Source organism: Protomyctophum parallelum, assembly GCF_964188405.1.
Source record: "Protomyctophum parallelum genome assembly, chromosome: 22".
Taxonomy (NCBI): Eukaryota; Metazoa; Chordata; class Actinopteri; order Myctophiformes; family Myctophidae; genus Protomyctophum; species Protomyctophum parallelum.
In genome coordinates this window covers 2,375,226-2,403,092 of record NC_139714.1, presented here as the reverse complement: position 1 = coordinate 2,403,092, position 27,867 = coordinate 2,375,226, and the positions used below count along the sequence as shown (strand labels likewise).

The window sequence follows — 27,867 nt, the reverse complement described above, 5'->3', positions numbered from 1 at the left end:
GCGGGAAGTACTGGGAGCTGATGGTAGGTATGCTGCTCAGCAATCCATCTCCCAGGGGTCTATAGCGCATTTGAACAGGGACAGACTCCTGCATGTTACCGGCCGATACAGACAATAAGCCACTCCCGACCTATACTTGTTGTCACTGCATAAAACACAACATATGTCTCTCTCACTGTCAATATACAGCACATCTCTGACTGCAATGCGTTCCAGCTCCTATAGGCACTTCATAAATACAGCTGTTATCACATCTGGTTATATATAGAAGTCATCCCTGGAATAATGGTGGTGCTACTGTGTGTGTGTGTGTGTGTGTGTGTGTGTGTGTGTGTGTGTGTGTGTGTGTGTGTGTGTGTGTGTGTGTGTGTGTGTGTGTGTGTGTGGTGTGTGTGTTTGTGTGTTTGTTCGTGTGTGTGTGTGTGTGTGTGTGTGTGTGTGTGTGTGTGTGTGTGTGTGTGTGTGTGTGATCATATAGCCATAATAGTCATTACAAAGTGACTGAAGATTAGGCGGTTGGGTGGCGCAGTTGTAAAGTACCTGCCCACCACGCAGAGGTTGTATATGTTCAAATCCACAATGGTGCAACCGGCTTCGTTGAGCGTCTACAACACAAACACATCAGCCCATGTTCGAGAGAGGGAAGCCGAGCGGGAGGATGATAATTGCCAGCACCTATGGGGTTATTGGGGTGGGAGGGCACCTGGCAGCAGACCAGTGTTGGACGGAGGATCTATGTCCTCACCGTGAGGGCTCCTCAATGGCAGGTGAGTCAGTATAGGATCCAACAGCAGTGACAACACAGAAATGTGTGGCAAGGAATTAATTAAAAGTAAAAACCGAGTGAAGTTTTGCACCCAGGTGCCCTCCAAAGGGGCAGGCAAATTAGACGAGCCAACACTTTTCACAGGGATCAATATCTTATAAGGTATATAAGGTGCCTTTTTAAGTTGACTTTGTGTGAATTAAAGAAGCTATGTTCTTTAAAAAACAGTGCATTAGGTGCATCAGTTTTGGTCTCTGAGTCTATAGGCTGGGGGGCTAAGAAATCACACTAGCCCTCCTTGTGTGGTGATTGTGCAAATTATTATACTGTATGATCAATTCCTGATTGTATAAGAATTATTTCTTTGAGGATAATATGTTCTGAAGAGCATCAGGAGGATACATTGGAGTTTAGGCATTTCGATTTGCTGGAGGCTTTATAACAGGTTCGGTCTTTGTGTGCGTGCGTGCACGTGTGTGTGTGTGTGTGTGTGTATGTGTGTGTGTGTGTGTGTGTGTGTGTGTGTGTGTTCACGTGCATGCATGCGTGCGGCGGTACGTTAGTGCGGGTGTCCAGAGCTAATCCCTAAAACTGCTGGACGAATCAGTGCTAAATCTCCTGTGCACACTACAGTATATGTCCAAAGGAGTACCTCCTCTCACAAGAGTGAACTGCCTTATGTGCTTTCAGATCCATGACGTATTGAAGTGAATGGATGCTGGATTGACTGGAGGCTCTCTCTCTACGCAGAACTGAACTGAACTGAACTGTTTAACCTAATGCACTTTGCACACTTTTGTATGGACGATTTTAAGGATTTATTGGTTGTTTTGTTATTGTTTCTTTTGTAGTTTAGTTTAGATTTTAGGAGTATTTTAGATTAGTAATTGTATTTTTACGGCCATTTTAGAGTGCCATGTATAGGATAATAAACATATGTTATATTTTTCATCCATTATTCAGTGTCTCTCTCCGCCTTTTTATGGTTTTTGCTCTCTTACCTGATAAAACGTGAACCTGTGTGTGTCCTTGAACAAACTGAAGCTAAGAATAACCTAGCTGATGCATCCCCCCACATGGAAATATAAATTGCATAGAGACATAATTTCCTTTTTATCCTTTTTATTCCTTTTTATTTATGCATATGAACCTGAATATGGCATAATATGCATAGGCTATATTCTGCATTACTTGCCATATATTGGCATAATATGTTAATATATTTCAAATTAAACCATAGCACCACCATTAGTCTTTTCATGTCGCGCACCCCCTAGAAGGCGCTCGCGCACCACAAGGGGTGCACGCACCACAGTTTGGGAACCACTGGGCTAACGCTATAGTCAGTCTGGCCAGCAAACTGGTGAGTGACTGGGTCCTGGACCTAGTATACCCAACCACAGATGGCCATGGTGGGCAGTAAAAGCTCATTCATAGTCTGGATTTTCGGTGGTGAGGTGACCACCGGAGCTGAAATAACGTTGAAACAGAGAGAAGGGCTGGGGCGGTGGTTTGCTCTTCACCGCGGCTCGTGACGTCATGTTGTAGTTCGGTGGTCACCTCACCACCGAAAATCCAGACTATGAATGAGCCTTAACACCTTTGCCACCCTCACCATAAATATTGGAGCCCTCGAGCGTTGCGTACTGAGTCCCCTGCCGTTTGACTTCACTGTGACAGGGTAGGGGAATGCAATGTTGATGTTCCCCCTGGCACCAAGCTGAATGCAGAATGTACCAGACTAGAATGTAATAGCTTCACCCGCAGAATGAAAAATACAATACTCAAATTGCAGGAAATATGGTTTTGTTTTCTTTTGTTTAGTCTGATAGCTCTCTGGAGCACACCAAGAAAGATTCACAATTCGCCATCTTCACAAACTTTGTTTTGGATTGAAATCAAATCACAAAGTTTAAGAAAGTGGAAGATAGATTTTCATTTTCCAGCGGCTGTGTTCCGTGTGAGATCAAGATCCCCCATTTACAGAATATCAACAAATATAATGCTGATACAGTCTGTGACCCTGTATGAGTGTATCTCACTGAAGGGAAAGAAACAAATCAACCGGACAGATTGCAGACAGGCGGAGCAAGGAGAGGAAATGGGTTTTGGGGGCGGTTGTGAACTTGTGATGCTCCGGTCCTGATGCAGGGAAAAGGGATACCACAATGAGAACAGTTCCTTTAATGTACTCTACTGTAGTTCTCCACAAAACAGACTACTACAGATTACTATACAGACTGGCAGTCGAATGAAGTTAGGAGATGAGTCGGTGTTGGAAGGTGTGAAAAAAGGTTTCTGAATGCACCTGAGACTGAGAGCCGACACCAACAGACGTGCTAAAATAGCCTATGGCTTGATACATTTTTCAACAACAAACCTGTTGCTACAAGTTCTACAACTTATGACCCAACACAAGATATGCTATTTTTGAATAGCCAACATGTAAATGGATAAAGTGGTTGAAATGATTATGATGCTGTCGTAACTACTTTTGTTGGGGACCCCCTGGAAACCCCCAAGAACCCCTGGGGTTCCCGGGTCACCGGACCCCACCTTGAGAAGCAAAGGTTTCAATGGAAGTGCAACCACTGCAGATGTATACAGTTCTAGTTACAGTATATTGCATTAATAGATTGATTACAATAACGTTTGATTCATTCAAATATAAGGTCCAGATTGTAGCTTTCACAATAAACTGTCTTCCTCACCAGAATGAAGAGAAAAATGGTTCTGGAGGATAGCTTTATGGTTTGGGTTTTTTGTCTTCTCTTTTCTTTTCGTTTCCCAGAGGCCTCTCAAAACACCCATGGTGAATTCTAAATATCGTCTGACCTTGAAAGAGTCAGTGACTTATGAGGAAGGTGGTGGTGAGCCAATGAGAACGCAGCCAGCCAGGTTCAGAATAGGCCTCCATATGGCCGCCTTTCCTCTCTCTCTGCTTCACGAGGTGAGAAATGGCTCCCACACCCGACTGCTGACACCGGTCGTGAAGCAACGCCGTGCCAGGCAGGCAGCGGTGACTCTGGTAGACTGGGTGGGACAAAAACTAAAGTTGTCAAATAATTATAGTGGCGTAAAAGTACAATATTTGCGTGTGTGCATGTTTGCATGCATGTGCGTGTCGTGTGGGGGATGATAAGAGCAGATTAAAAGATAAATCAATGAATAGCAGGTGATTACTTAGTGTGCAGCGCCAGTGTGCCACGCTCCATTAGTTGGAAGCACAATGTTAAGTCATTAATGACGCCAGCGTCAGAGAACATCTCTTTGTTTTTATATGTTCAGCTATTCGTAGATTAAGCCTTCATAAGACTAGTAAATTACCTTCACCAGTATAAATGACCTTCACCAGTATAGATGACCTTGACCAGTAAAAATGACCTCCAAAATGGTGAAAAACTACATACTATAGTATGCCCTCCAAGATACTTTCCGTGATTTTCACCTTTCTTTCAAATGCTCAACAATGATGAAGAACCGCGCACTAAAGTGCGCCGCTAAATAACCTTGACCAGTAAAAATGACCTTCATAAGACAAGTACAAATGACCTTGACCAGTAAAAATGACCTTCATAAGACTAGTAAATGACCTTGACCAATATAGATGACCTTCATAAGACTAGTAACTGACCTTGACCAGTAAAGATGACCTTCATAAAACTCGTAAATGACCTTCACCAGTATAAATTTCCTCCAAAATGGTGAAAAACGACATACTATAGTATGCCCTCCAAGAGACTTTCCTCTCCTTTTTCATTTCTAGCTCATCTGGTTCAGAAGTTAGAGCCAATATCATGGCGGCCATATTGTGGTGGCCAAATTGGATTTCGTGGAAACTTGCAATACAAACAATGTTCGTATATATAATTGATAATATTATTACTATTATTATTATTATTATTATTATTATTATTATTATTATTATTATTATTATTATTATTATTATTATTATTATCAATTGTATAAGTTATATTGTCTTAACAAAATCTGGATCAACATCGGAACCAAAAAAATCCGACATTGGTCTACAGAACAGTCTAAACCAAGTTTTGCCAAACCAGAGAACACAGCTTAATTTGTCTAGAAGTCTTGGACACGGTTTCCATAGAGATTATAATGTGTTGGTTGTGTAGGGCTCCCTTGGAGGCCTAATTTCTTGCATTTCATAACCTTGGAGGTAGTTAAATTCCAACAGCCTTTATTAATAATTTATCCAGACAGGTTCTTCACACGACCGCTCCAGGGAGACCGGAGGCATGGCGAGCTCAGCTGAGCACGCTCCTCTCTTTGGCTGTGATGGAGTGGCTCTTTAATTCCAATGGCTAAAACATCAGCACTATGGCCGACTTGTTCCACAGACTTCCATTAGTCTTATATATTGTGTCGTCATTGGACTTCACGCTGTATTATCCTGGAGGAAGACATACATGTTTTGTCATTGATAAAATGCCACATTGATGGTGGTAGAAGAAGTACTCGGATATTTCACTTAATTAAATGTAGCAATAACACAATTTGAAAACATTCTGTTACAAGTAAAAGGCGTGTGTTAAAAAGCATATGTACAAAAAAGATCTACAAGCTCACAATGCTGCCAAAAAATTAAAAAAATTGTCAAATCAAGCCTCATGCACAATTGCACATTAACAAATCAATGAAGCCAACCTCCAAAGCGATGTCTCCATGAATTAACCTACAAATACTGTTGACTTGTGTCTCTGAACGGTTGAATACACCATGGACGGTTTTGTGGTCTACAAAACTCTCTTTATCCTGCCTTGGTGAATGGCTCCACCTGATTAAAGCCAGCACAATATTTAATTCAATGTCATTGACGTTGTCCAGAACCAATAGCCTACCCATCAGCATGCCTCCCCACTGGCAGTGGTGGAAAGTAACTAAGTACATTTACTCATTTACTGTAGCCTACTTAAGTACGTTGAGGTTTATTTTTTCACTATTAATAATGTATTTACATTTGTTTTTGTATTTACAATTTACATTTACTTCTCTGATCCATACATAATTATGATACCTTGTGAAACGGGACATTCTGCACGAGTACTTTTACTTGATACTTGATGCCATTACTTTTGTACTTTTACTCAAGCATATTTTGAGTGTTTATATATTGTAGTATTGATACTTTTACTTAAGTAGTTGTTCCACTACTATACCACTGGCTAACGGCAGGTCAATGATGAGTGCCAACCAGAGACTATACCATATTGTCAGCGATGGATAAAGGGAAACAGGAACAGTGGGCACTAAGGAAGAGCGGTTGTAAAAATATATTTTTGGTCCAGGATAAAATATTTTTAAAACTGTGAAGTGTAATATGAAGTATACATGAATCTAACATGATTGAGCATTTCACAATTGTCTACAATTTGCTACAAAACCTGTATCCAATCATTTTGGGCATAAACAAGAAGTTGTTTTAAGTCTAATAATGATGCACTATTCATGTTCACATCATGTAAACTTTATATGTCTTAAGACCACTTTTTCAAACATTTAATCTTTTAGCATCAATGTGCCCAATCTTCCTTAGTGCCCACACTTCCCAAACTGCCCATGCACTCTTCTTGTATCCAGACAAATACTAAACCCCAGTACTAGAATCAAAGTACTCATATTACCCGACTACAAGTGAACGTTGCTCTGTCAGGTTTGTATTTCAGTTAACCACCTTTCAACCCCTGAATTTACCATAATCCACTAATTATTTCATTGACAATTTTTATATAATGTAAATTATTTGGATCATAAAAAACCTTGAACCTATTGCAATTTGTTGTGGTTCAAACCTTAGATTGACTGGCCTATACTAGCCTAAAGTAGTTTGAGACTCATGTTTTTTCCCCTTTGTGACTCTCTGCTCTCTCCAAAACAACTCACACAGACTCTAGGCCTATACTTCTCACAATGTGGATGGACTTGTGCAGTTGCAGTGTGAACAACAATATAACATAATGCTGTTCAATTAAAGTGGTGTTAATGAAGTCTACTAAATAGCCTAATTAGACAGTGTTTTTCTCAGGGGCCGGGGCAGCGGGTGCCATGGAAATCCTGCAGGGTTTTCACTCCAACCCCACAACAGCTGAATTAGCTAATTGGAGCACCTTCAATCACATTACACAAGCTGAATTCACTAAGAACACCTGAAACTTTGCGAACAATGATCAGACCATGAATTATTGTGTCGGAACGCAGAACACAAACCTGAATACAATACAGTGTGTTTTTCCGTAAATAAATAAGGCCTTATTACTTGATCATACTATACAGCGTCACCAAATAGTGTCAAAAGTAGCAGATCCACAAGTTCGAAACGCGGTTCAAAGCGTGTAGATCTGCTACTTTTGCTGTTTTTGAATTTGAATGCTGAAAAGTAACAGTTTTGGACCTGAGGTTTTCAACGACATTATGAACATTATGCAAAATGGATAAATTAACACTGAAGATTTTACTGTGTATATGGCGACAATGTCCTTCGCCTTATATTGCATGGTCAGTAGGTTTAAATTGTATTGAAGTGAGCTGATATTGATTAACCCCTTGACCTGTGAATTGTGGAACAAATGGATTAGGCATGATCATCAGTATTTAATTTATTATTTGTATCCATTCATTTCCAGGGCACTGGTGATGAATGCTTCATTGACGTCTACATGACATCCTCCTCACCTGCACACTATTCACTACAGTAGCACTCAATGCGTGTTTTGTAGTGGTAGTTGATAGTCTAGCTCTTGGCTGCCATCAAGTGGCATTGAAAATGCACTGCATGCTATTGGACTACTGGTAGTTGGCCTAGGAAGTTGGCATCTCTCAATTCATCTCCATCATTGTCTTTGTAGGGTAGGTGATGGCTGATTTAAACCAGTGTATCTGAAACTTTTTCATGTCAATGACGCCCAAATTGATACGTATTTGGCCGCGGACCCCCATCAGAACATTTTGCTGCGCCTGGGACCCCCAGAAGAGAAGATAATGTGTGAAAAGATGTAAAATATGTATCATGTTTTTGCCACATTTTTTGTGTAAAATGGGGTTACTGATTTTGATGCTATATTATTATCTAATTTTACTGGGGACTCCCCGGAACCTCCTCAAGGCCCCTATATGTTTTGCCAATACTGTATCAGCTCTTCACGACTAGGTACAATTTTGTACCTGCTGACTGTAGCCCCCTGGGTGCCACATGGCTATACTGATGGCAGATCCCTGACCAGTGTGTCAAGTTTGGTGCAGGTCGGAGAAACGCAGGTCCCCATGTTACGTTTGTGACGCCCACAGTCCACTGTCGACTCACCCTCTAGACCAGTCAGTGGTTCTCAAAGTGGGGTCAAGGGACCCTCAGGGTTCCTCGAGAGGGTGTGTGTGTGTGTGTGTGTGTGTGTGTGTGTGTGTGTGTGTGTGTCAGTGTGTGTGTGTGCGTTTCCTCTTCTTTTGTTCTAGAATGAGCCAGCTTCTAAAAACCTATCAACGCAACAAGAGTTATTTTCTACTTAAATTACAGGAACCCCAAAAGGCAGGTTTTGTTCATAAGAGTCAAGATGTTTCTATACATTATGTCATGAACTGTACACCTTGTTAAAACACCTTGTTAAATATAGGACAGATTCATTGTTCATTTATGTAGAAGTGACTGGGAAAAGGAACAGACCCAGATAGACTCAAATTCAAATACACAGATCCACAAGCTTGAAACGCGTCGTTTTGTTGATTGCATGCTGCTTTTGATGCTTTTGTCTGACATTGTAGTGTGATCAACTAGAGCGTTAATTTACGGGGGGGAAAAAGGTAGAATATGGTAGCTGTTTCTGCCCAACACCGACCTCTCCTGTCTGCATCATTTATTTTAATGTCATGAATTAGAAGTTCTGTGCAAGCAGCATCTGCATCGGCTTAGTTTCATCGATCAAAACCCAAGATGTTTTTTCATCCGTCAGACTCATTGTGCATTCCTCTCATACATAAATGATAAAGACCACGACGACCAAAATGAACAACTGTCCATTTATTTCTCGTCTAAATTCTACACATGTCATCATAACAAAACAGAACAGAACATTTCTTTCTTAATAAAAATCAACAATGAGCTTTACACTCACTGTCATTTTGTGGTTCCACATATACAGTAGAAAGCCCATCCATTTTCCCCATAGAGATATTTATTATATAAGTTATTTTAAGCCCGGAACCAAGCTGTGCAGGATCCTGATGGTGAATTGTGACCATAAAACCTTTTTTTTTACACAGAATCAAATGTCTTATGGTAATGATTCACCAGGACCCTGGATGGCTTGGGTCCAGGCTTAAAATAATTAATATAAATATTTTTGGCAATCTCTATGGGAAAACAATAATGGACTTTCAATCGGTGGAGTTCAGAAGCACAACATGGCTGCCACTGCTATGCTCCATAGCAGACCTATAACAAAGACATTGCGCGTGTGCAGCTGACCCATGACGACGCAACCTTCATCTTCATCACTGGCCGTAGGCATCATCAAACATCACGCATCAAACATCTTCTTACGACCTTCCATTCCTGACATGGCCTCCACGTTCTTACGCCAGTCGCCCACCTCAGGATCCTGGGAGAGAGTTCAGAGTTTACAGTTATTTTTTTTACAATTCCGGTTCCTTACCGATTCCCTCTTAATGATGTCTGATTCCTTGGCGGTTCCCTTTCTATATTTCTTTCATGTGTGTGTGTTTATTTTTTATTTTTATCTACATCATTCTGGCTCAAATATCTATCAAATTAGCCATTGTTTACCTTGTCTTGTTTGACATCTTCCTTCTTCACAGACTTGAGGTTGGATCGGAGGTCCATGGAGCCTTTGTGTTTGGACCCTAGCAGAGCTCTCATCATCTCATCTGCAGACACCCTCACCTTTCGCAGGGCGGGCTTCTTGAACTTGCCTCCCAGGTCCTGTATCTTTAGCTTCAGTTCGTGGATCTGGCAAATAGATGCAAGTGTGACAATTGTGAGAAGACACAATTATTAATGCCTTCAACAGTTTCATGAAAAACGTATGTTGCTACAGTATATCAGTGGATACCTATTCCGCATCTCAACAGTGGGTGCAGGGCCAATAAGGCAATCATGGAAAAAGGTATAGGGCCCGGCCTGCACACCATTCTTAGGGAAAGGAATTACTTTATTATCTAAAGACCTAACTAACTATATTAAAGTAATTCCTTTGCCTAAGAATGGTGTGCCTCTTTCCACTATATCAGTGGTGCTCAAACATTTTCATGTCAAGGACCCCCAAAATGATGTATTTGGCCGCAGACCTCCAACTCAAAATATTGTGTTCCAGGGACCCCCAGAAGAAAAGATTTTTGTTAAAAAATGTTCGCTTAAAACACAAATCTTGTATGGGGGTCCCTAGGTGGCACAACATGTTTTCATGGCCAAATATAATTTGGGGGTACGCGGTATACGAAAAAGTTGGGAACCATTGCTCTATTGAACCACATTTGTGTCAACAAAAATCAGAACCACAAATGGTCTGATTTCGACTAACTAACCAAGCATTCTGTGAGTCGGAGTCCACATGGGCAGTTAATATCCCATCAGATCCAGGTTGGCTGTTTAGTGACGTTTAAAAGCTATAAACGTTCATGTTTTGAAGCTTACAAAGAAAGTTAAGTTGACTGATCTGATCGGTGTGAGATCAGATATAAATACACATCAGGCCTTCATGGTTCTTACATCTTTGTTGTGTTTAGTGACTTTGTGTTCACAGTCGTATCTCTCTTCATCCACCGTGTCGATCTTAGCATGAAGCTCCTTGCAAAGAGTCTGTTGGGAGAAACACGGTGAGTGTTTGTTGACATCGTACAAAGTTTCCCAAAACGGTTGTTTCATTCACTTATCTTATTTTCTATTGCTTAGAATACATGGAAATTAATATTATATGCAATTTTAAAAGCGGAATTATGTGATTTTCTTTAGTTAAAATAAGTGTTAAAAGGCTATTGTGATAGTACTCGTTGCTATATAGTGTTTGTTGCAGTGCCAGTAACAGGAGTCTCTCCAGCTCTTTATTAAACAGAAAATGCCTTTTCATTAACTGAAACTGGATAAAGTCCGGATACAGATTAAAGAAGTGGAATTGCTTGTGATAACTCAAAGACATAGGCAGACAAACACTATAAACATTAAGCTCATAAATAGCTCTCTCCTGATTGATTTTTTTTCTTCTGTTTATTTAAGAGCAACACTAGGCTATAGCTATAGCAATTATTACAAATAAGAACATCGTGGTTTAACCTTTTTACAAAAAATCTTTTTTGTTTCAACCAAAAAATATCACTTACACTACCTTTAATGAATGGTAGTAGGCCTATAGTACGTTAATACAATATAATTTATACATTTGGGGGTGGCTGTATTTAGTCTCCCTGCTCTTCTATTGAAACATTTAGATTGTGTCAAAGGTCATGTCTCAACTAGACACATGGAATTTTGACCTGATGGTCAAGATGTATCCCCTGCTGAGGAACTTAACAACTTAGGAAGAAACCTGCGGTATTCTATAAGATATGGGAGAAGTTCTTGGACTTCATTAAGCGAGGTGATATTGAAGAGGCTTTGGATGTATAGTGGTTAATTGGAGTAGTCAGCTGTGGGGTGGGGGTAGGGAACTGTGCATTTGTTTGTTTAACTGTATGTAATGTGTTTTGTTTAACTGTATGTAATGTGTTTTATTTTCGTTTTATTTTTCGTTTTGTCATTATTTCTGTTCTGTATTTATTGTCAAATCATTTTGTGATAAGATTTTGTTTGTATTTGTGCTGCCATGGGGATGTGGGGGGGGGGAAATATATGTAAATTGTTTTGAAAATACTTTAAAGAAAATCAATAAACATATGTTTAAAAAAAAAAGATGTATCCCCTGAGCAATGGTAAAATGTCAGTAGGCCTACTTAAGCAGGAAACCGGGTTCAAATCCATGTAGAAGAGGAAAGGTACATAGTTCAGCTTTAATGGGCAACATTGTTTGCTCACTAAACAGTAAACAAACCAACATATGCCTATGTGTACACAGGGTATATACTCCAAGTGCTTGTCAGGTTGGGGGGTCCCCAGTTAAACTTTGATTAATAATTTGGGGGTCACGGCTTGAAAAGTTTGGGAACCCTTGACCTATAGTGTACCATCAGCTCATCATGGGACAGTCCAGACATCTGTAGGGCTGGTAGCTTCTCTCCCAGGTATTGGACCTTCTCATCGTCCCTCTCCTGCTTCTCTTGTTCCAGATCCTCACATGCTTTGGTGAGGAGTAGGATCTGGTGGGAATGAAAAAACATGGAATCTTTCAGCTCAACTTCACTAACACTTTCCGCCTTTTCCATATCTTTTCAATGAGGTAAAGGGTATGGTACTTTCTTTGATATCACCTTATACCAATACAGTGGTTATCCAAGTGATTCCTCCCCTTTAGTAAAGCCCTATACTGACTATGAACACAGATGTGACTGTACTGGCTTTTGACTTGCCCCTTGGTGTGGTCTGGGGGACAAAACTAGGGCTGCACGATATGGTCAAAATGTCATATCTCGGTATCTCAAATATTGCGATATCAATACGATATTTCCGTTAAAACACACACACACACGGCCTGGGCCGTGGCTCAGAGTTGGCTGGTAATCCAGTCTGGGGGTTCGACTTCCAATCAGAACGGCCTTTACTGCATGTCACCCCCCCATCTCTCTCCCCATTTCCTGTCAGCCTACTGTCTATCCCTCTATAAAACATATAAAATAAAGGCGAAAGCCACAAAAAAAAAACCATTTAAAACACACACTCATCTGTACCAGATACACATTCAGGTCAATATCAATCCCTATAATTAAATGTGTTACGCCCCTTTCAAATCAATTCATAGATATATTTCAACCTCAAATAGATGGAATTGAATCAGCATAGCGCTGAGTGTCTCACACACACACACACACACATACACATACACACACACACACACGATACTGATATTGCACATGTTCATACCTCGATAACGATGTATATATCGATAACGATATATTGTGCAGCCTTAAACAAAACATTTGAAAACTACTGTTCTCCAGACCAATGGTTCTGTAGGGCCTTCACAGGCGGTTATTAGATATTATTAGAAATACCCACAAGTTACAGATAAATGCACTGCAGAATACAGAATGTCAGTCCTAGAATTCATGAGAACGTACTGTACGTGACTCACTTTGAGGGAGAGCTTGCGTGAAGCTGAGATCTTTGACTTTGGCTGTGGGGGGGAAAAAAGTGGATTAAATAGATTATAATTATACTGTATTATATTCAGCAATACTTTAGTACTTTATCATCTAAATGGCTGCATGCCAGTTGCCAGCTGTGCATGTTTTCTTATGGTGTGGTGTAGCTCCTCAGAGGTGAGCTGTCTAGAAGGCCTGTCTCTGTCTGTCTGTCTCACAAACTTTAATTATGTAAGATACATAGTACATAGTTTATGGTATACATGACCGATATCATAGATCAGTCCCCCATTATGTTTTGGGGGGTCCCCAGATGACAGTGAAGTGACAATTTAAGGAATTTTAAGACCTTTTTAATTCCTCAGAAAGACAGAAAGAAAGAAAGACCCGAGCACCAAAGTTTATTGACTCAGTATAGTATGAACATGTATGGAGAACTATGCGAGAAAACTCTCGAGTGGTTCAAGCCATATATGCTCTAGCTCTTTCTCCCAGGCCAGCAAAACTAGAGATAAGGTTTTATTAATAGGATGAAGTCAAAAGGGAACCACTCCATGGCACAGGCCCTCCAGTTGATAACATCCCCGGTCTGATAAGCAACAAGTGGCAGTCAGTCAGCTCAGCATGCCAGGCGCTCAGCGCACACTGATGCCATGATGTGTGTGAGGGATTATCCCTGGAACATAGTTGGCTCACCTTGTCATTTCCCTTGGTATTCATTGGTCTGGATGGGGATGTCACTCACCTACAATAATAGCAAATGAGGAGAAATTAGGATGCCTGATGCAAACAATGATGGTGTTTTTTTAATACGAAGAAAACCAGACAGAGACGTTTCATGTAAATAACCTATAGGCTACTTCTAAGTGGTCAAATAAATCACACATCTCCTATCTAGCATCAGGGTCTTTAGCTCTACAGTGTTGTTAGCACCTCTTGCATTTCCTGGCTGTTTCCTGGATTGGCTCCCACAGTGTCAGTTTGCTTGCCACTAGTTTACGGCCGTTTTACACAGTGCCATGCAGGCCTCATCCTTCTCTGTCTGACTTTGTCTGTGACCCGTGGTAGGTCCCTGTAGAGAAGACTTTGTCTGTGACCCGTGGTAGGTCCCTGTAGAGAAGACTTTGTCTGTGACCCGTGGTAGGTCCCTGTAGAGAAGACTTTGTCTGTGACCCGTGGTAGGTCCCTGTAGAGAAGCACGTTTCTGATGTGGTCCGTCCATGTGACACCTATAGCCTAGGTCCAATCACACAAATACTACATTGCAATTTGCAAACCCCAATTTTATACTCCATCACAGTCGTATGCATTTCCCTCCTTTTTCCCCAAAAACATTTTGAATGCTCAATGGGACAGCAGGTTGAAAATGATAAGTGGCAAGATATAAATGCTCATCTCATGTAATCAATAGCACTCAAACACTAAATCAAATCAAACTGTATTTATAGAGCACCTGATTAAGCACCACCATGAGGCTAATTTGAAAATGTTTAAGTGGCATTTCTTCCTCTGCCTAGTGGGAATTTGTGTGCATAATTGCACGGAAATCCCACGCTGTGTATTTTGTTCAAAACGGACCAATTCTGCCAACTTTGGAAGGCAATCTTAGCCAATGGGGATGGAATATGGGGAAGCGGACAGATCTGTGTTGATCACATGACTATAGAGATTGTGTATACCGATTTGCGTGATGTATGGATAAAATGTGTAGTAATCTACAGAAATGTGTTTTGCAAAAGTCTGCCTCATGGTGGCGGCGGCGCTATAACAGCCCGTTTTGGGGCAGAGGTTCGTCGTTGACATCCAGGGAGTGTGTGTAAAGTTTGGCATCGGCCCGGCCAACGGTACCGGAGATTAGCTGTACACGGATGGACGGACACGCACATGGAAGGACGGACGGACTACGGAGTGCAAAACATACTCTCTCCCCATGCCCTTCGGCCTGGTGGAGACAATAAACTTTACCGTACATTCATAAATATGTAAATCTTCCCCCCTAAGATAGAGTAATAAGTCACAAGGAAAATGTGAAAAAATCAGTTACCATTAGGACATAATTGAGAATTGGCATTTAACCACTTGCATTCCTATTCTGGGGGAATTGGATTTGCAGAAAATGACCTAATATATCTATAAAATAAATTTCCAAGGAACTCGTTTTACTACAGGGTTTAAGTGGATAAACTGAATGTACAGTATGATATTGATGAATTCAAAATATTATCCAAGTATTTTGCAGCAACCCTCCACTGCACCCACTTTGAGAAAGACCGGGCCAAAAGGCAGCATGTGTGCAGTATGTTACAACACAAAGGTGAACAACATGAAAGAGGCTTTGTTTGGGTCCTCTTTAACATGACTTCTACTGAGGTCTACTGTAATGTGATCCATCCATCCACACAGGAGCCTGGGCTGCTGTGTGTAGCCTGCCCTTCACCATCCTCTGACACCCAGGGATTAATACAGGGATGACTCCACTACATTTCTAGGAATGGACCCCCATGACCTGTCCTAGACATACAGAAACATATTTATTAACATAAATTGTATATTTATGTTATATATAATTCATATATTTATTTATAATTTATGTATGTATCATTTATAATTGTAATTTTTAAATATTAGTGAAAGTAGCTGTTCCCTTGAATTATAAGAATGACGTTTTCTAATGAAACTTGAACTTGACGTATTATACAAGCGAAAGAGAGGTCAGCCAGGTGCACACTCACAGTGGAGATACAAGTTGAGTTAAAAACATGGGTTGGTGCTTCTATCTAGGATCAACGGGAACCAAAACTTGCAAATTTAGATTTTAGTTTTCATTTAGTTTGTCACATTTTATTCACCTGAAAAGTTTTAGCATTATAGTTTTAGTCGACTAAATCAACTGTAGAAATTGGTTTGGCAGGCCATGATTCCATGCGTCATAATGACTGATTTTACAGCCACACTTGCTTGTATCTGCTATTTTCAGCATGCAACCACGTGTAAAATGTCTTGTCCACAGTCCACTAGTCCCTTCCTAACATTTTAGTCTAGTTTTTATTTGTTGATGAAATTGTCAATATATTTAGTCTTAGTTTTAGTCATCATAGCTTAGTTTTCATTTAGTTTCCATTTAGTTTTCGCCAGTGAAAAAAGGTAGTCGACGAACATTTTTTTGTCATAGTATTAGTCGATTAAATCAACACTGGTATTGTTGCCATCATTTAGACCAGTTGCTTGTCGAAGCATGTCGGCTTTTTAAACTTTTTGTCGGCTGTCTCCTCCGTCATTTGTCAAGTGCTCGGATTGCTCTTTTATATTTGACCATGCATGCAGTGGTGGAAAGAGTATTCACTTTTACTTCACTAAAAGTATCAATACTGCAATATGCAGTAATGCAAATGCTCTGTTACAAGTAAAAGTCCGGAAATAAGTATTGGTATGGTAATCAAAATATACTTAAAGTATCAAAAGTAAAAGTACTCAGTGTGCAGAATGTCCCATTTCTCATGCAGGTTATGCAAAATGCATACAAAATCTTTTGATTTACAAGCTCACATCGCAACACATTGTGAGTTTGTAGGTCTGCAATTTTCAAATGGCCGAATATAGGGCCGATTGTAATTGTAATTATTTGAAATTGGATTTACTCAAGCAAAGTACAAATACCTCAACATTTTAATTAAGTAGGCTACAGTAAAAGAGTAAATGTATTCAGTTACTTTCCACCATTGCCAACAGTGTCTATACTTTGACTCAACTGGGGTTGAGCGCTTCTTCTGCCACTGCCGTTAGCTCAGAATGACTAATGAAAACCCTCAACTGCTAGCAGACCGCCACCATCCTGAAAACGTGACTAATGATTAATGAACACCCTCAACTGCTAGCAGACCGCCACCATCCTGACAACGTGACTAATGAACACCCTCAACTGCTAGCAGACCGCCAACATCCTGACAACGTGTGTCAGCCCCGAAGAATGAACAATGTCTAAATATAACACCAGTTGTTGTATACTTGCTTGCTTGACATCACAATAAAGCAGTGGTTCTCAACCAGTGGTCCGGAGACCACCAGTGGTCCTTGAGGTGGTTCCAGGTGGTCCCCAGCTAAATGATGGGAGAGTTGGTAACCAAATGGACCCTTATAGAGCGTCGCAGTCCCGCCCACGACGACTAGCCCAGGAAATAATTCCCCATTCATTTTTCTCATTTCAAAAGTATTTATTAAAGACCTTTAAAGCCGCAAACAAAGCCAACTCGGATCGTGAAAACACAATTAATAATTACAAAGAAGAAAAACAACAAAAAAAGTGTGTTTCTTTCTTCTTTCTAATTAATTGTTCGGCCAAAATATTGTGTTGTCATGATTTGTCACGATCCGAATTGGCTTTGTTCGAGGCTTACAGATCTTTAAATAAATACTTTTAAAAATATCTATGGGAAAAATGCATGGAGAATTATTTCCTGGGCCAGTCGTCGTCATGAAAGGGGGCGGGACTGTGACGCTCTATAGATCTTAAACTCTTGACTTGAGTGTAAAATTAAACCAAATGGACCCTTAAAAATATTTAACTCTTGAGAGTGTTAATGAAACCAAATGGACCCTTATGGGACCCTTATGGGTCCATTTAGTTTACTTTTATGCTCCCAAGAGTTAAACATCGGCATTAGAGAATGTAGAAGAATTACCTGACGAAGGCTTAATGGCCGAAGCGTTGGTTTCCTGTACTCTGCGTCCTAATTCAAATATTTGCACTTATATATATGGCTATCAGTGTGTGCGGCTACTTTTTTGTTCCTCCAATAATTCTATTCAATACAGCATGAAATTGTGGACAAAATCCTATCCTAGGCTACGACAACAAAATGTCTTGGGTCTGAGAGGCTAAATCTCATCAAATCTGTCGCTCAAATGCAGAATTAATAATGGACCTCGATAGGAAAAGGTTTGAAAACCACTGCAATAAAGAAATAAATATGACCTTTCATTATTATACTGAAACATTTTAGAATAATTTACACACACACACACACACACACACACACACACACACACACACACACACACACAGTCTTTAATCAAACTATTAAATTGATATGCAAATGTATAGTGAAGTAGCACAGCCATTGGCTCTGATTAATTACAGTAATGAATTAATCATCACACTAATTTCAAACCTTAATTGACAGAGACATTTGTCAGGATTTGTAGTAGATCTGTCCCTAGAAATAAGCTAAGTCTCCACATACTTTGACATACAACACTGTTGCAACAGTGTTTAAATATTAATATACATTTTCAAACAAAATATAAAAAATACATGAAAAAAATCAAATTGAAAAAGCACGGGCCCCTCACATATTAGAAGGATAATATCAGTCACCAGAACCAAGGATGGGTGTTTTAGATGAATCTATCATGGTTTAAATGGTTTGAAGTTGTATAGGAATAGGGCATGTCTGATAAAATGAATAACAAATATCTAAATACTGAATCAAGCAACTTAAAAAATGTCGGTGGTGCTCACAGAAGCCAGAGTAGACGTTAAAATTACCCCATAACATGTTAGTGAAATATGCCTTTAAGCCTATGTGTGTTTGAACACACTGGCTAATCCAACTTAAAATCATTCAAATACAACAAAAAGTACAACAAAAGAAGATAAATAATGGATTGATTAGTGAAACTGACAAAGCTAAAGGTCTCATTGTGTTACCTGGTTCCTGGGGTGTGTGCAGAGCGAGTCAAACGAGGCAGGCCGGACACGGAGAGGGGTTTATATAAGGAGTGGTACTGGACAGCAGATAGTGTCAGGGCCCCAAGAATGTGCTGGCAGGAGGCCAAGCACCAAATACCACCTCCTCTGCTGTCTTTGTGATAACACACTGTGTAGAAAGAAACAGTGGTGGAAAGTCAAACATTTTCCCAAGTCACTTTTGTACTTGATTTTGTCCTCAAGTACAAAATCTCAGTCAGTCCCATCCGAAAATTAGGAATAGTTGCAACTTTAGAATGGTTGGTGCGGTGAGTGTGGTACTATAAATAAAAGGTAATTATGGTTCAACCATATCTTCATGTCACTATGTGTAATGAGCAAGTTTGTGTGTCCAAAACGTTTATGTCACACTGTAGGCCTACATCGACTAAGCATCCACATATTCGACTGTGGAACATTGCCTGTACAGAGTTTTAGATTTTCCTTTCTGTTTCTGACAGGCATATTTCAAACGGAGTGGAGGAAAGCAGACAGGTGGTGAGGAGGATGAGATGGAAGAACCAATTCCACAAAGTACAGTATAGGCACTTCTGCAGGAAAACACCACTAAGGATTCATTCCCAAAACGACACAAGGCCGATTCTACAAATGCCTTCTAAATCACGAGTTCTCACACTTCCAAGATTCCAAGGACTGCTGGGCGGTAGGAGCAGGAGGAAGGCTCTACATCCTCGCGGTGGGCGCTCCTCACTGGTAGGTGAGTCAGGATACAACAGCAGTGACAACGCAGTAAAGTTCTTCTCAGAATAGGGATGCTTCAAGAGGTTAATGTAATGTAAAGAAAATATCCTATCACACAAAGATTCCCCTGCCCCGCCGCCCCCTGTAGTAACTCTGAGGACCCCTGTTAAGGGACAATTGCTTGTGAAAGACATTGGAGACACATTAAATGTCCTGTTGTTGTGCTTTCTTCACTGCATGATCCTTAGCAGGTGGGTGTCTATTTCTGCTGCAACCCAGCCTCCGAACGCAAGCTGATGGTATCTGAGACCTGCTCGTTATGCACTTTCTGCTGTCATTTACATTGGCCGACAGCTCAATCCTTTAATGCCATAGGCACCTTGACAGGATGGTCAGTGTTGCCATGTCTACTCATTATAACTTATAAGCGATTTGGGGCTTGTTTTCCTGTAAAGTGACTTGTTGATTGGTTGGTGTAAAGGTTGCAGGTTTTTGGTCATTTCTGTGGCTTGTTTCCAAATGCTGTTTATAAACCAATGGTTCTCAAACATGTTTATGTCCAGGACCCCACAATGTATATGTAGGCCTATGTGACCCCATAAAAAAATATTTGTGTTAAAATGTTTAAAATGAAATAAAATACATTAATTCAAAATAAAATAAAAAATGTTTAAAGTGCTCGTGGCCTGGCTTATTTTGGGCTTAATTGTTTTCATAGTGTTGCTCTCACTAAATCTGGCAACACTGGTGCTTGTCAACCGGAGCAATTGTACACGCCCTGGGATGGAATTAAGGAGAGAGAGAGAGAGGGCAACGTCAGTCATCGTGCACAAGTCGAAGTTGGTTCACACCTGGCCTGGGTCAATCATCTGGGGCCATAGGGCTTGGTTTTAAGGTGGTGACCCTACAATCCAAGCCATTGGAGGTGTTCACACTTTCAGACATACAGTAAGTAAGTATAGGTCAGGGAGGTGTATACAGCCGAGAACGCGGGAGTCTGTCCCCGTTACAATGTGTTAGACCTCTGGGAGATGGAATGCTGGGCTGAAGTGCAACACCTACCATCAGCTCCCAGTACTTAGCCTATACCACACGGCATGCCACACAAAATCCTTGGCACAACATATTTTCAGATGGGTGTCCGCGGCCAAATAGACATACATTTTGGGGTTCTTGACGTGAAAACATGAGAACCACTGGTCAACAAATGACAGGGAAATGGTCACTTAACCACTTTTTTTTCCCAATAATATTTGTATTGATTTTTACATTGTATGACAATGACAAAGACACAAACAAACAAACAAAAACAGACAGCTCAGCTCAGACACGTTGTGGAACAAAGGACACAGTTATACACATATACCCATTACCTACATTGAACCAAAAAAGAAAATAAAAAAATTATATACAAATATGGACACATTCAGTTTGGTGTCACTTAACCACTTAAACCCTCTACAAACTATATACTGAGTTGATCTGGGGTCCCTCAGGGTTGCCTGTGTATGTCATGCAAATATGGAGTGCAATGTAACACAACTGCAACAGAGTAACTGGGACACAGGTTAACATGACACCTAGCAGCATCTAGCTGTCTAAACATTTGTGGTCGAGCAACTATATGCAACAAGAAGTCTATAAGGAAAGCGTATGCCTCTATAGGGGTTGAGGTACAAAAATGGCCAAATAATCACATTTGACTAGCTCTTGGACTTGTAGGAGTTGAGGCATAAGGCATTTATAAGGCATTATATCTAGAAATATAAGAATACACCAACTTGTTCAGACAAGATACTGTAGTAAACGTATTGTCTCTCGCAACATATAGCCATATACTGTATGTTATATCACCACCTCATATCTTTCCGCAAATGAAGTGTCACTCACTGCCGTCGTCTTTCCTTTTTCTCCTTTGTACATATGTCAGTGATTTGCATTTGTCGATGACATGTATTATTTTGATGAATTGAACGAATACATATAGGACCACAATGGAAACAAGTCCCAATGCAGGACTTTTTTCTAGCCCCTCCTACATCCAGCTTTTGGTTACCGTCCATAACTTCATCTTAAACAAACATCAAATTCCCATTGACAATGAATGGAGAATTTTACATCATAGTGTCTGAGCAAATAGGCATTTTTTATGTCATGATGATGTACGATGATAAGAGCCATCACTTCACACAGGGGTGATTTTTTTGTTATCATTTTAGCCATATAGGCCTACTGTCTGACTGTACCACATATTTATTTAATCAATCAATCAATGCACTTTTCTACTAACTTTACACCCCATAAACAAACCACAACACTCCCCTCCTACAAATGTTGGCTTAGATATAGATTTTCACACATGCAGGCACCTCTCTGTGTGTATTGTTGATGGTTCTCATATGCACACAGAGCAGCTGGCGTTTGTCTTCAGTCCTCCTGTGGGGGACACTGTTACTGTCTGTCTATGTTTTGACCTTGACCCCTTCTAAGCTGGACCCAAGAGAATGACATGCACATACCATGTGCTCATGACCTTCTACATACCGCAGTCACTCAACACATTCCTAACCACAACCATTTGCATCATGTCCAACTGTAACACTAATTCTTTAAAATAGCTCATTGGAGAGGGGATTGGCCATGTCCCCATGTTGTCCCCAGTTGCCTTTTAAACGGAATACAATTTAATTAAACACTTGAGTCATATAGGTTTTGTTGTAGCCCACAACAAATATCAAAAACATGCTCACAATGTCGCAATGTTCCTTAAAGTTTACGTTTGTAGCAGAATGGAAATGTCCTAGCGGATTTGAATGAATGTACAGTGATTGTTGACAGACAGACAGACAGACAGACAGACAGACAGACAGACAGACAGACAGACAGACAGACCTCTTCCAAACTCAGCCTACAGTGAGGTGGCTCTACAAATCAACTATCCAATCACGACTCACAACCCGACCATGATCCCTACAGACCATGGGATCCACACTCTTAATTGAAATGTAGGCATACCACCACCAGAGGGTAGCAGAGCGATGACTTTGTGGCAAATTCCGAGCTAATCTATCTGATTTATCTGCTGGTCTAGACACTGTAGACAGCAGACAATATTTCCTGTTTCTGAGTGGAGACAGACAGACAGCACCTGGCCTTGAGTTCACCTCCATTCAGTGTACAAAACTACAAACACACACACACACACACACACACACACACGCGCACGCACACATGCACGCACGCTCGTGCACACATGCACGCACGCACTCTCTAGTGATGGATTCCAGAACTGTATATAGGCTATAGTGGCCAGGCCGTACTGGTCTGGGTTTTGATTTAGGGATGTTAATTCACTCCATTCACGACCATTTAAATATTCACATCAACCTAAAACTCAACAGATTCTCAATACAAGTTTGACAATAAATGGACTGCGACAATAACTCCCCCCAAGATTACAATGTTCTATTCAACAACTGAATAGTCAATTAAAACAACACTGAATGTATGTAATAAATGTATTATTAGACAGTGCCCCCCCCCCCCCCCCCCCCCTGACAGTGTCCCCCCAGACAGTGTCCCCCCTTTGAAGGCCCTTAAATAAATACTTTTTGAAACGTCTATGGGAAACAGGAATGGGGAATTATTTGCTGGTGCCTTCATCGTTCTGAAAGGGGGTGGTACTGCAATGCTCTATTATTACACGGCTTGGTTGGATGCTTGATTCTGATTGGTCAATCACTGAATTCAGCAGTGTGTTATTTATTTCTGAATAGTGACCCCTGAACTCAATAGCAGACCGCTGTCTAATCAAAGACCCTGCTCGCACACAATGTCATTTACAATTACAAGTTACTAAACATTGCTCTCAAGAATGTTTGTGAAAACATTTGAAGTGAGAAATAGACAATGCAGTAACAGAACATCAACTCTATTTCATCAACATTCCTGTTGTTTTTATAGGAGACACATTGCACTCGACACACCGTGGCCTGCCATAAAGTAATGGAATAGCGGCCTATACTTTACTTACGGTAAGCAAGGAAATCATTCGTTTTGTTACTTTTGGGTCAATTTATTAATTTCTTAATTTAAGTAGCTGTGAAATGAGCAGGCTACTTAATCTAATCTAATCATCCTGTAAGGGTTCATTCATTTTCTCAATACTTGCCCCAAAACACAATCGCCCGGGCGCAAATCCGGCGATCTCGGAGCGGTCTCTACCGGGTATTCCTAAAAGGCAAACTATGCCTAACCCTAACCTTATTCCTAAACTTAACCTCAGTAAACTATCACTTAACCTAACCTTATTCCTATCCTTAAACATCAGTAAAATAGATATACCAGAATACAAGAACCGCCCCAGTGTGTGGTACAGATTCTGAAAGTCCCAACAAAATCCCTCTGAGAACAGAACCATTTACAAAGAACAATATGGGGACTTGTTATAAGAAGAACCGTATGGTGGAATTGACTGTAGCTACATATTGATACGGCAAGAGTAATAACAATATACACAAGTAATAGTATCTATTCTACAAGGACACTTGCAGGTATTGTGTAATTTAAGATTATATGTGCGTGTGTGTGTGTGTGTGTGTGTGTGTGTGTGTGAGAGTGAGAGTGAGAGAGAGCTATAATCATGGGAGCTGGGCACAGTTCAAGTTTCCTCTGCAGTGCAGTGGCTCTGCAGAGAGAGGGAAGAGAGAGAGAGAGAGCTCAGCATGACCAGCTGTAAGTCATGTCCCAGTCCAGCCACACACACAAACATACATACACGCTGCCTCAAGCACACACACACACACACACACACACACACAGACAAACATACATACACGCTCAAGCACACACACACACACACACACACACACACACACACACACAGTCAGTGAAATCAGTCGCCCAGAGGCGGCACAGCAGTTAAGGTTACAAGTTACAACATACACATAAGAACAATAAAAAGTACTGTAGCCTACAGTAGAAACAAGGCAAGGTGCATCAAGAAACAACAATTATAATAATACAAATATTAATAATAAAATACTGCAGGGCAAACAAAGGTAAAGAAATTAGGTGTCTACAATACAGTCAATCAATCAGTGCGTCATCATAAAGTGTATCACTATACCCTCATAAACCTCAATTTCTGGGTTGCCAAATGACCACGGACAGGTCTGATCGCCCAAGTGACACACGCCCAGGTCTGATCAGCCTGTTGTGGGCCAACCTCAGTACAGCAGCAGAGGATGTCTTGTGATAAATGGCCGAAGCATCCAATGAGGTTGGGGCAGTGTGGGGCACACAACTGAATGTGTCCATGGTGGCACGAAATCCCACCCCATCCAAGAGGACTTCTCCAACCCCATTTTTCTGTTTTGCTGAATCAACAACCAATCATATTAAGCAAATGCTGCCTAATTGCCTTCTCATAAATATACGGGTATATGTTGTTGTGTGGAGGCGTTGTTGTGCGGACAACGCCCTGGTGTGCGGACTACGAAAACTGCAACATGCAAAAGGTCAATTTCTGTTTTCAGGCAATGCAAGTTGCTTTTACCAAAATGTGTCCTGTGAACTTGCCAAATGCAACGAGGAGAAAAAAAAAGAAAGACTTGTTACAATGTTATCATGATAGGATGGTGTTCTGTTGCAAGGTGGATAATGTCCTCATGCAAATCCTGTGCTTTGCAATGCAAATGTGCTGCAACCTGTGTGTGTGTGTGTGTGTGTGTGTGTGTGTGTGTGTGTGTGTGTGTGTGTGTGTGCGTGTTATTCTTTAGATAGGAGACAGGAAGCCAAGGGCAGAGAGGAGAGACATACGAGACAACATGGGGGTCGGATTCAGGAGTAATTGTCGCTGTCAGGAGGCAGCCTTGTATGTCCAAAACATTTACAGGAAGTGTTAAAGTCGACATGTTTCCAATGGATAAAATGTCGTTATTTACTTTTCGTTGGTTAAATATTACCACAGACAGACATAACCACTTTCAAAGTAGAATCCCTATTTTGGTCTGTCATTAAAACATTTAAAATATAAAAAAATAGGCGATCTACACGATCACAAAGAGCCGTATGGTGACGCCTTGCTTAACTTGTACACCAACCGTATATTGTTGTTGCTTTTGCGCAACACTGATATAGTGAAGCTATAATTTACAAAGAAAAGGAAAACATAAAATGATTAAATACCTTATGGAGATACACATTATTTTGTCCGGGTGACCATGTCACTGACGTGAGCGTTTGGCTTGTGTGCATAATGCATATAGTTTGCACATCCAAGCATAGGTGTGTGTTTATGTGTGTCATGTACTGTAGGCCTGGTGTGTGTGTGTGTGTGTGTGTGTGTGTGTGTGTGTGTGTGTGTGTGTGTGTGTGTGTGTGTGTAACTGCGTATGTGTGTGTGTCCCTGGTCTCATGAGCCGGTTGGTTCCAGGATATTTATAGTTCCCATTAGACACGACCTGCTAGAGCCAGGTCACACACACACACACACACACACACACACACACACACACACACACACACACACACACACACACACACACACACACACACACACACACACACACACACACACACGATATGTGTGGTTGTCACAGGGCCCGGATCTACCATATGGGCACGTGCCCAGGGGCCCTGGGCACCAGGGGGAACCTTCGTGCTTCGGTGCCCAGGGGCCCTCAGAGGTGTTAATCCGGCCCTGTGCACGCTATCTTGATTTTCCATCCGCCTGTTTAAAAACCCGGAAGATACGCCTGGAGGACGCGTTTTGTGCGGCAAAGGTGTGCTCACGCCCAGACACACCTTCCTTGGCCTTGGCCCATTTTGGGCCAAGGACCCGCTTTCCTGGGTTTTTCCCTTTCATTTTTCTTTCTCCCAAATCATTAAAATCTTTTTTCGTTTACTAGCCAATCCGCATCGGGGCCCTGAGCACCGCAGACACATAATGTGAATTCACACGGCCCAGGAGCCAGGATGGTTTCAGCAGGCTATACTTCTAGCAGCCCCATCAGCACCACTCCCTGCTCTTTGTGAGGTGATGGAGTGGATGTGGAGTGTTGGTGGTTAGGTCCCTCAGCCTGCAGTTTGCCAATCCTGATAATACTATACAGTCACCATGGCAACAGCAACTGAAACTTGATAGAGAACTTGATCGAGTGCTTGTTCGTGTACTAACTCTTCATCTTAGGCTCTGCTTCAGGGGGAGTTTAGTGATCTCAGATTCTGCCGTGCCAGTGCCGATAACCTGTAGCATTGCGTGAGCAGAGCCCTGCATGCAGCCAAATTGGATGTAGTATTGTTGCAATAATTGCTTTATCTTGACATAAGTGTCTGACTAAATTATAATTGTGAAATGGGGAAATTACAAATCTTCTCTGAAGTATAATTATTTTGGATTCTTTTGGAGGAAGGCCAATGAGTCGATGTACTCCCTCCATCTGCGCCTTGGTCTGCCCAGAGGTCTCCTCCCAGTGGAACGTGCCTCAAGGACATCCCTAGGGAGACGCTCGAGAGGTATCCTAACCAGATGCCCGAACCACCTAAGCTGGCTCCTTTCCAGGCGAAGAAGCAGCGGCTCTACTCTTAAGGCTCATACATAGTCTGTATTTACGGTGGTCAAGTGACCACCGAACTACAACATGACGTCACGAGCCACGGTGAAGAGCAAACCACCGCCACCGCTCCAGCCCATCTCTCTGTTTTTACTCACCACCGCTCAACGTTATTTCAGCTCCGGTGGTCAGCTCACCACCGGAGCGGTGGTCACCTTACCACCGAAAATCCAGACTATGAATAGGCCTTTAGTCTCCCCCGCGGCCCGCGTGACTGAACTTCTCACTCTATCTCTAAGGGAGATGCCAGCCAGGAGAAAACTCATTTCGGCCGCTTGTATTCGTGACCTTATTCTTTCGATAGGTGAGAGTAGGAATGAAGATTGCTCGGTAGACAGAGAGCTTTGCCTTCTGGTTCAACTCCCTTTTCGTCACAACAGTGCGGTACAGTGACTGCAATACCGCCCCTGCCGCCCCGATTCTCCAGCTGATCTCCTTCTCCGTCCTCCCTTCACTGGTGAACAAAACCCCAAGACTGGGTTAATGGCTCATTCCCTACCCGGACTGCACAATCCACCTCTTGCTGAGAACCATGGCCTCAGATTTGGAGACGCTGAACCTCATCCCAGCCGCTGCGAACCGGTTCAGTGAGAGCTGAAGGTCTTGGACCGATGGTGCCATCAGGACCACATCATCTGCAAAAAGCAGTGATGCAACCCTTAGCTCACGAGTCTTCAAGTTTGCAAGGGATTGAATCCATGCGTAACATTGGATTATATAAAGTGAAAGCTTCTATATAACGTAGCTTGCAGTACATTTCAAAAGTATGAGTGTATGTG

The 27,867-nt window shown here is 41.4% G+C and overlaps 1 protein-coding gene across 1 annotated transcript in view; it reads right to left on the bottom strand.

Annotated features, from left to right (window-relative positions):
- Positions 1–8,807: 8,807 nt before the first annotated feature.
- Positions 8,808–27,867, bottom strand: part of LOC310853418 (troponin I, slow skeletal muscle-like) — a 32,213-nt gene continuing 13,153 nt past the window's right edge. Inside the window, exons 2-8 of the mRNA XM_083757750.1 lie at positions 18,732–18,900; positions 13,721–13,769; positions 13,015–13,056; positions 11,951–12,082; positions 10,503–10,592; positions 9,561–9,743; positions 8,808–9,375 (exon numbers count right to left, since the gene is read on the bottom strand). Of these exons, the coding sequence (XP_083613876.1) occupies positions 9,295–9,375; positions 9,561–9,743; positions 10,503–10,592; positions 11,951–12,082; positions 13,015–13,056; positions 13,721–13,744 (552 nt within the window). The 5' untranslated portion in view covers positions 13,745–13,769; positions 18,732–18,900 and the 3' untranslated portion in view covers positions 8,808–9,294. The remainder of the gene's footprint in view (positions 9,376–9,560; positions 9,744–10,502; positions 10,593–11,950; positions 12,083–13,014; positions 13,057–13,720; positions 13,770–18,731; positions 18,901–27,867) is intronic.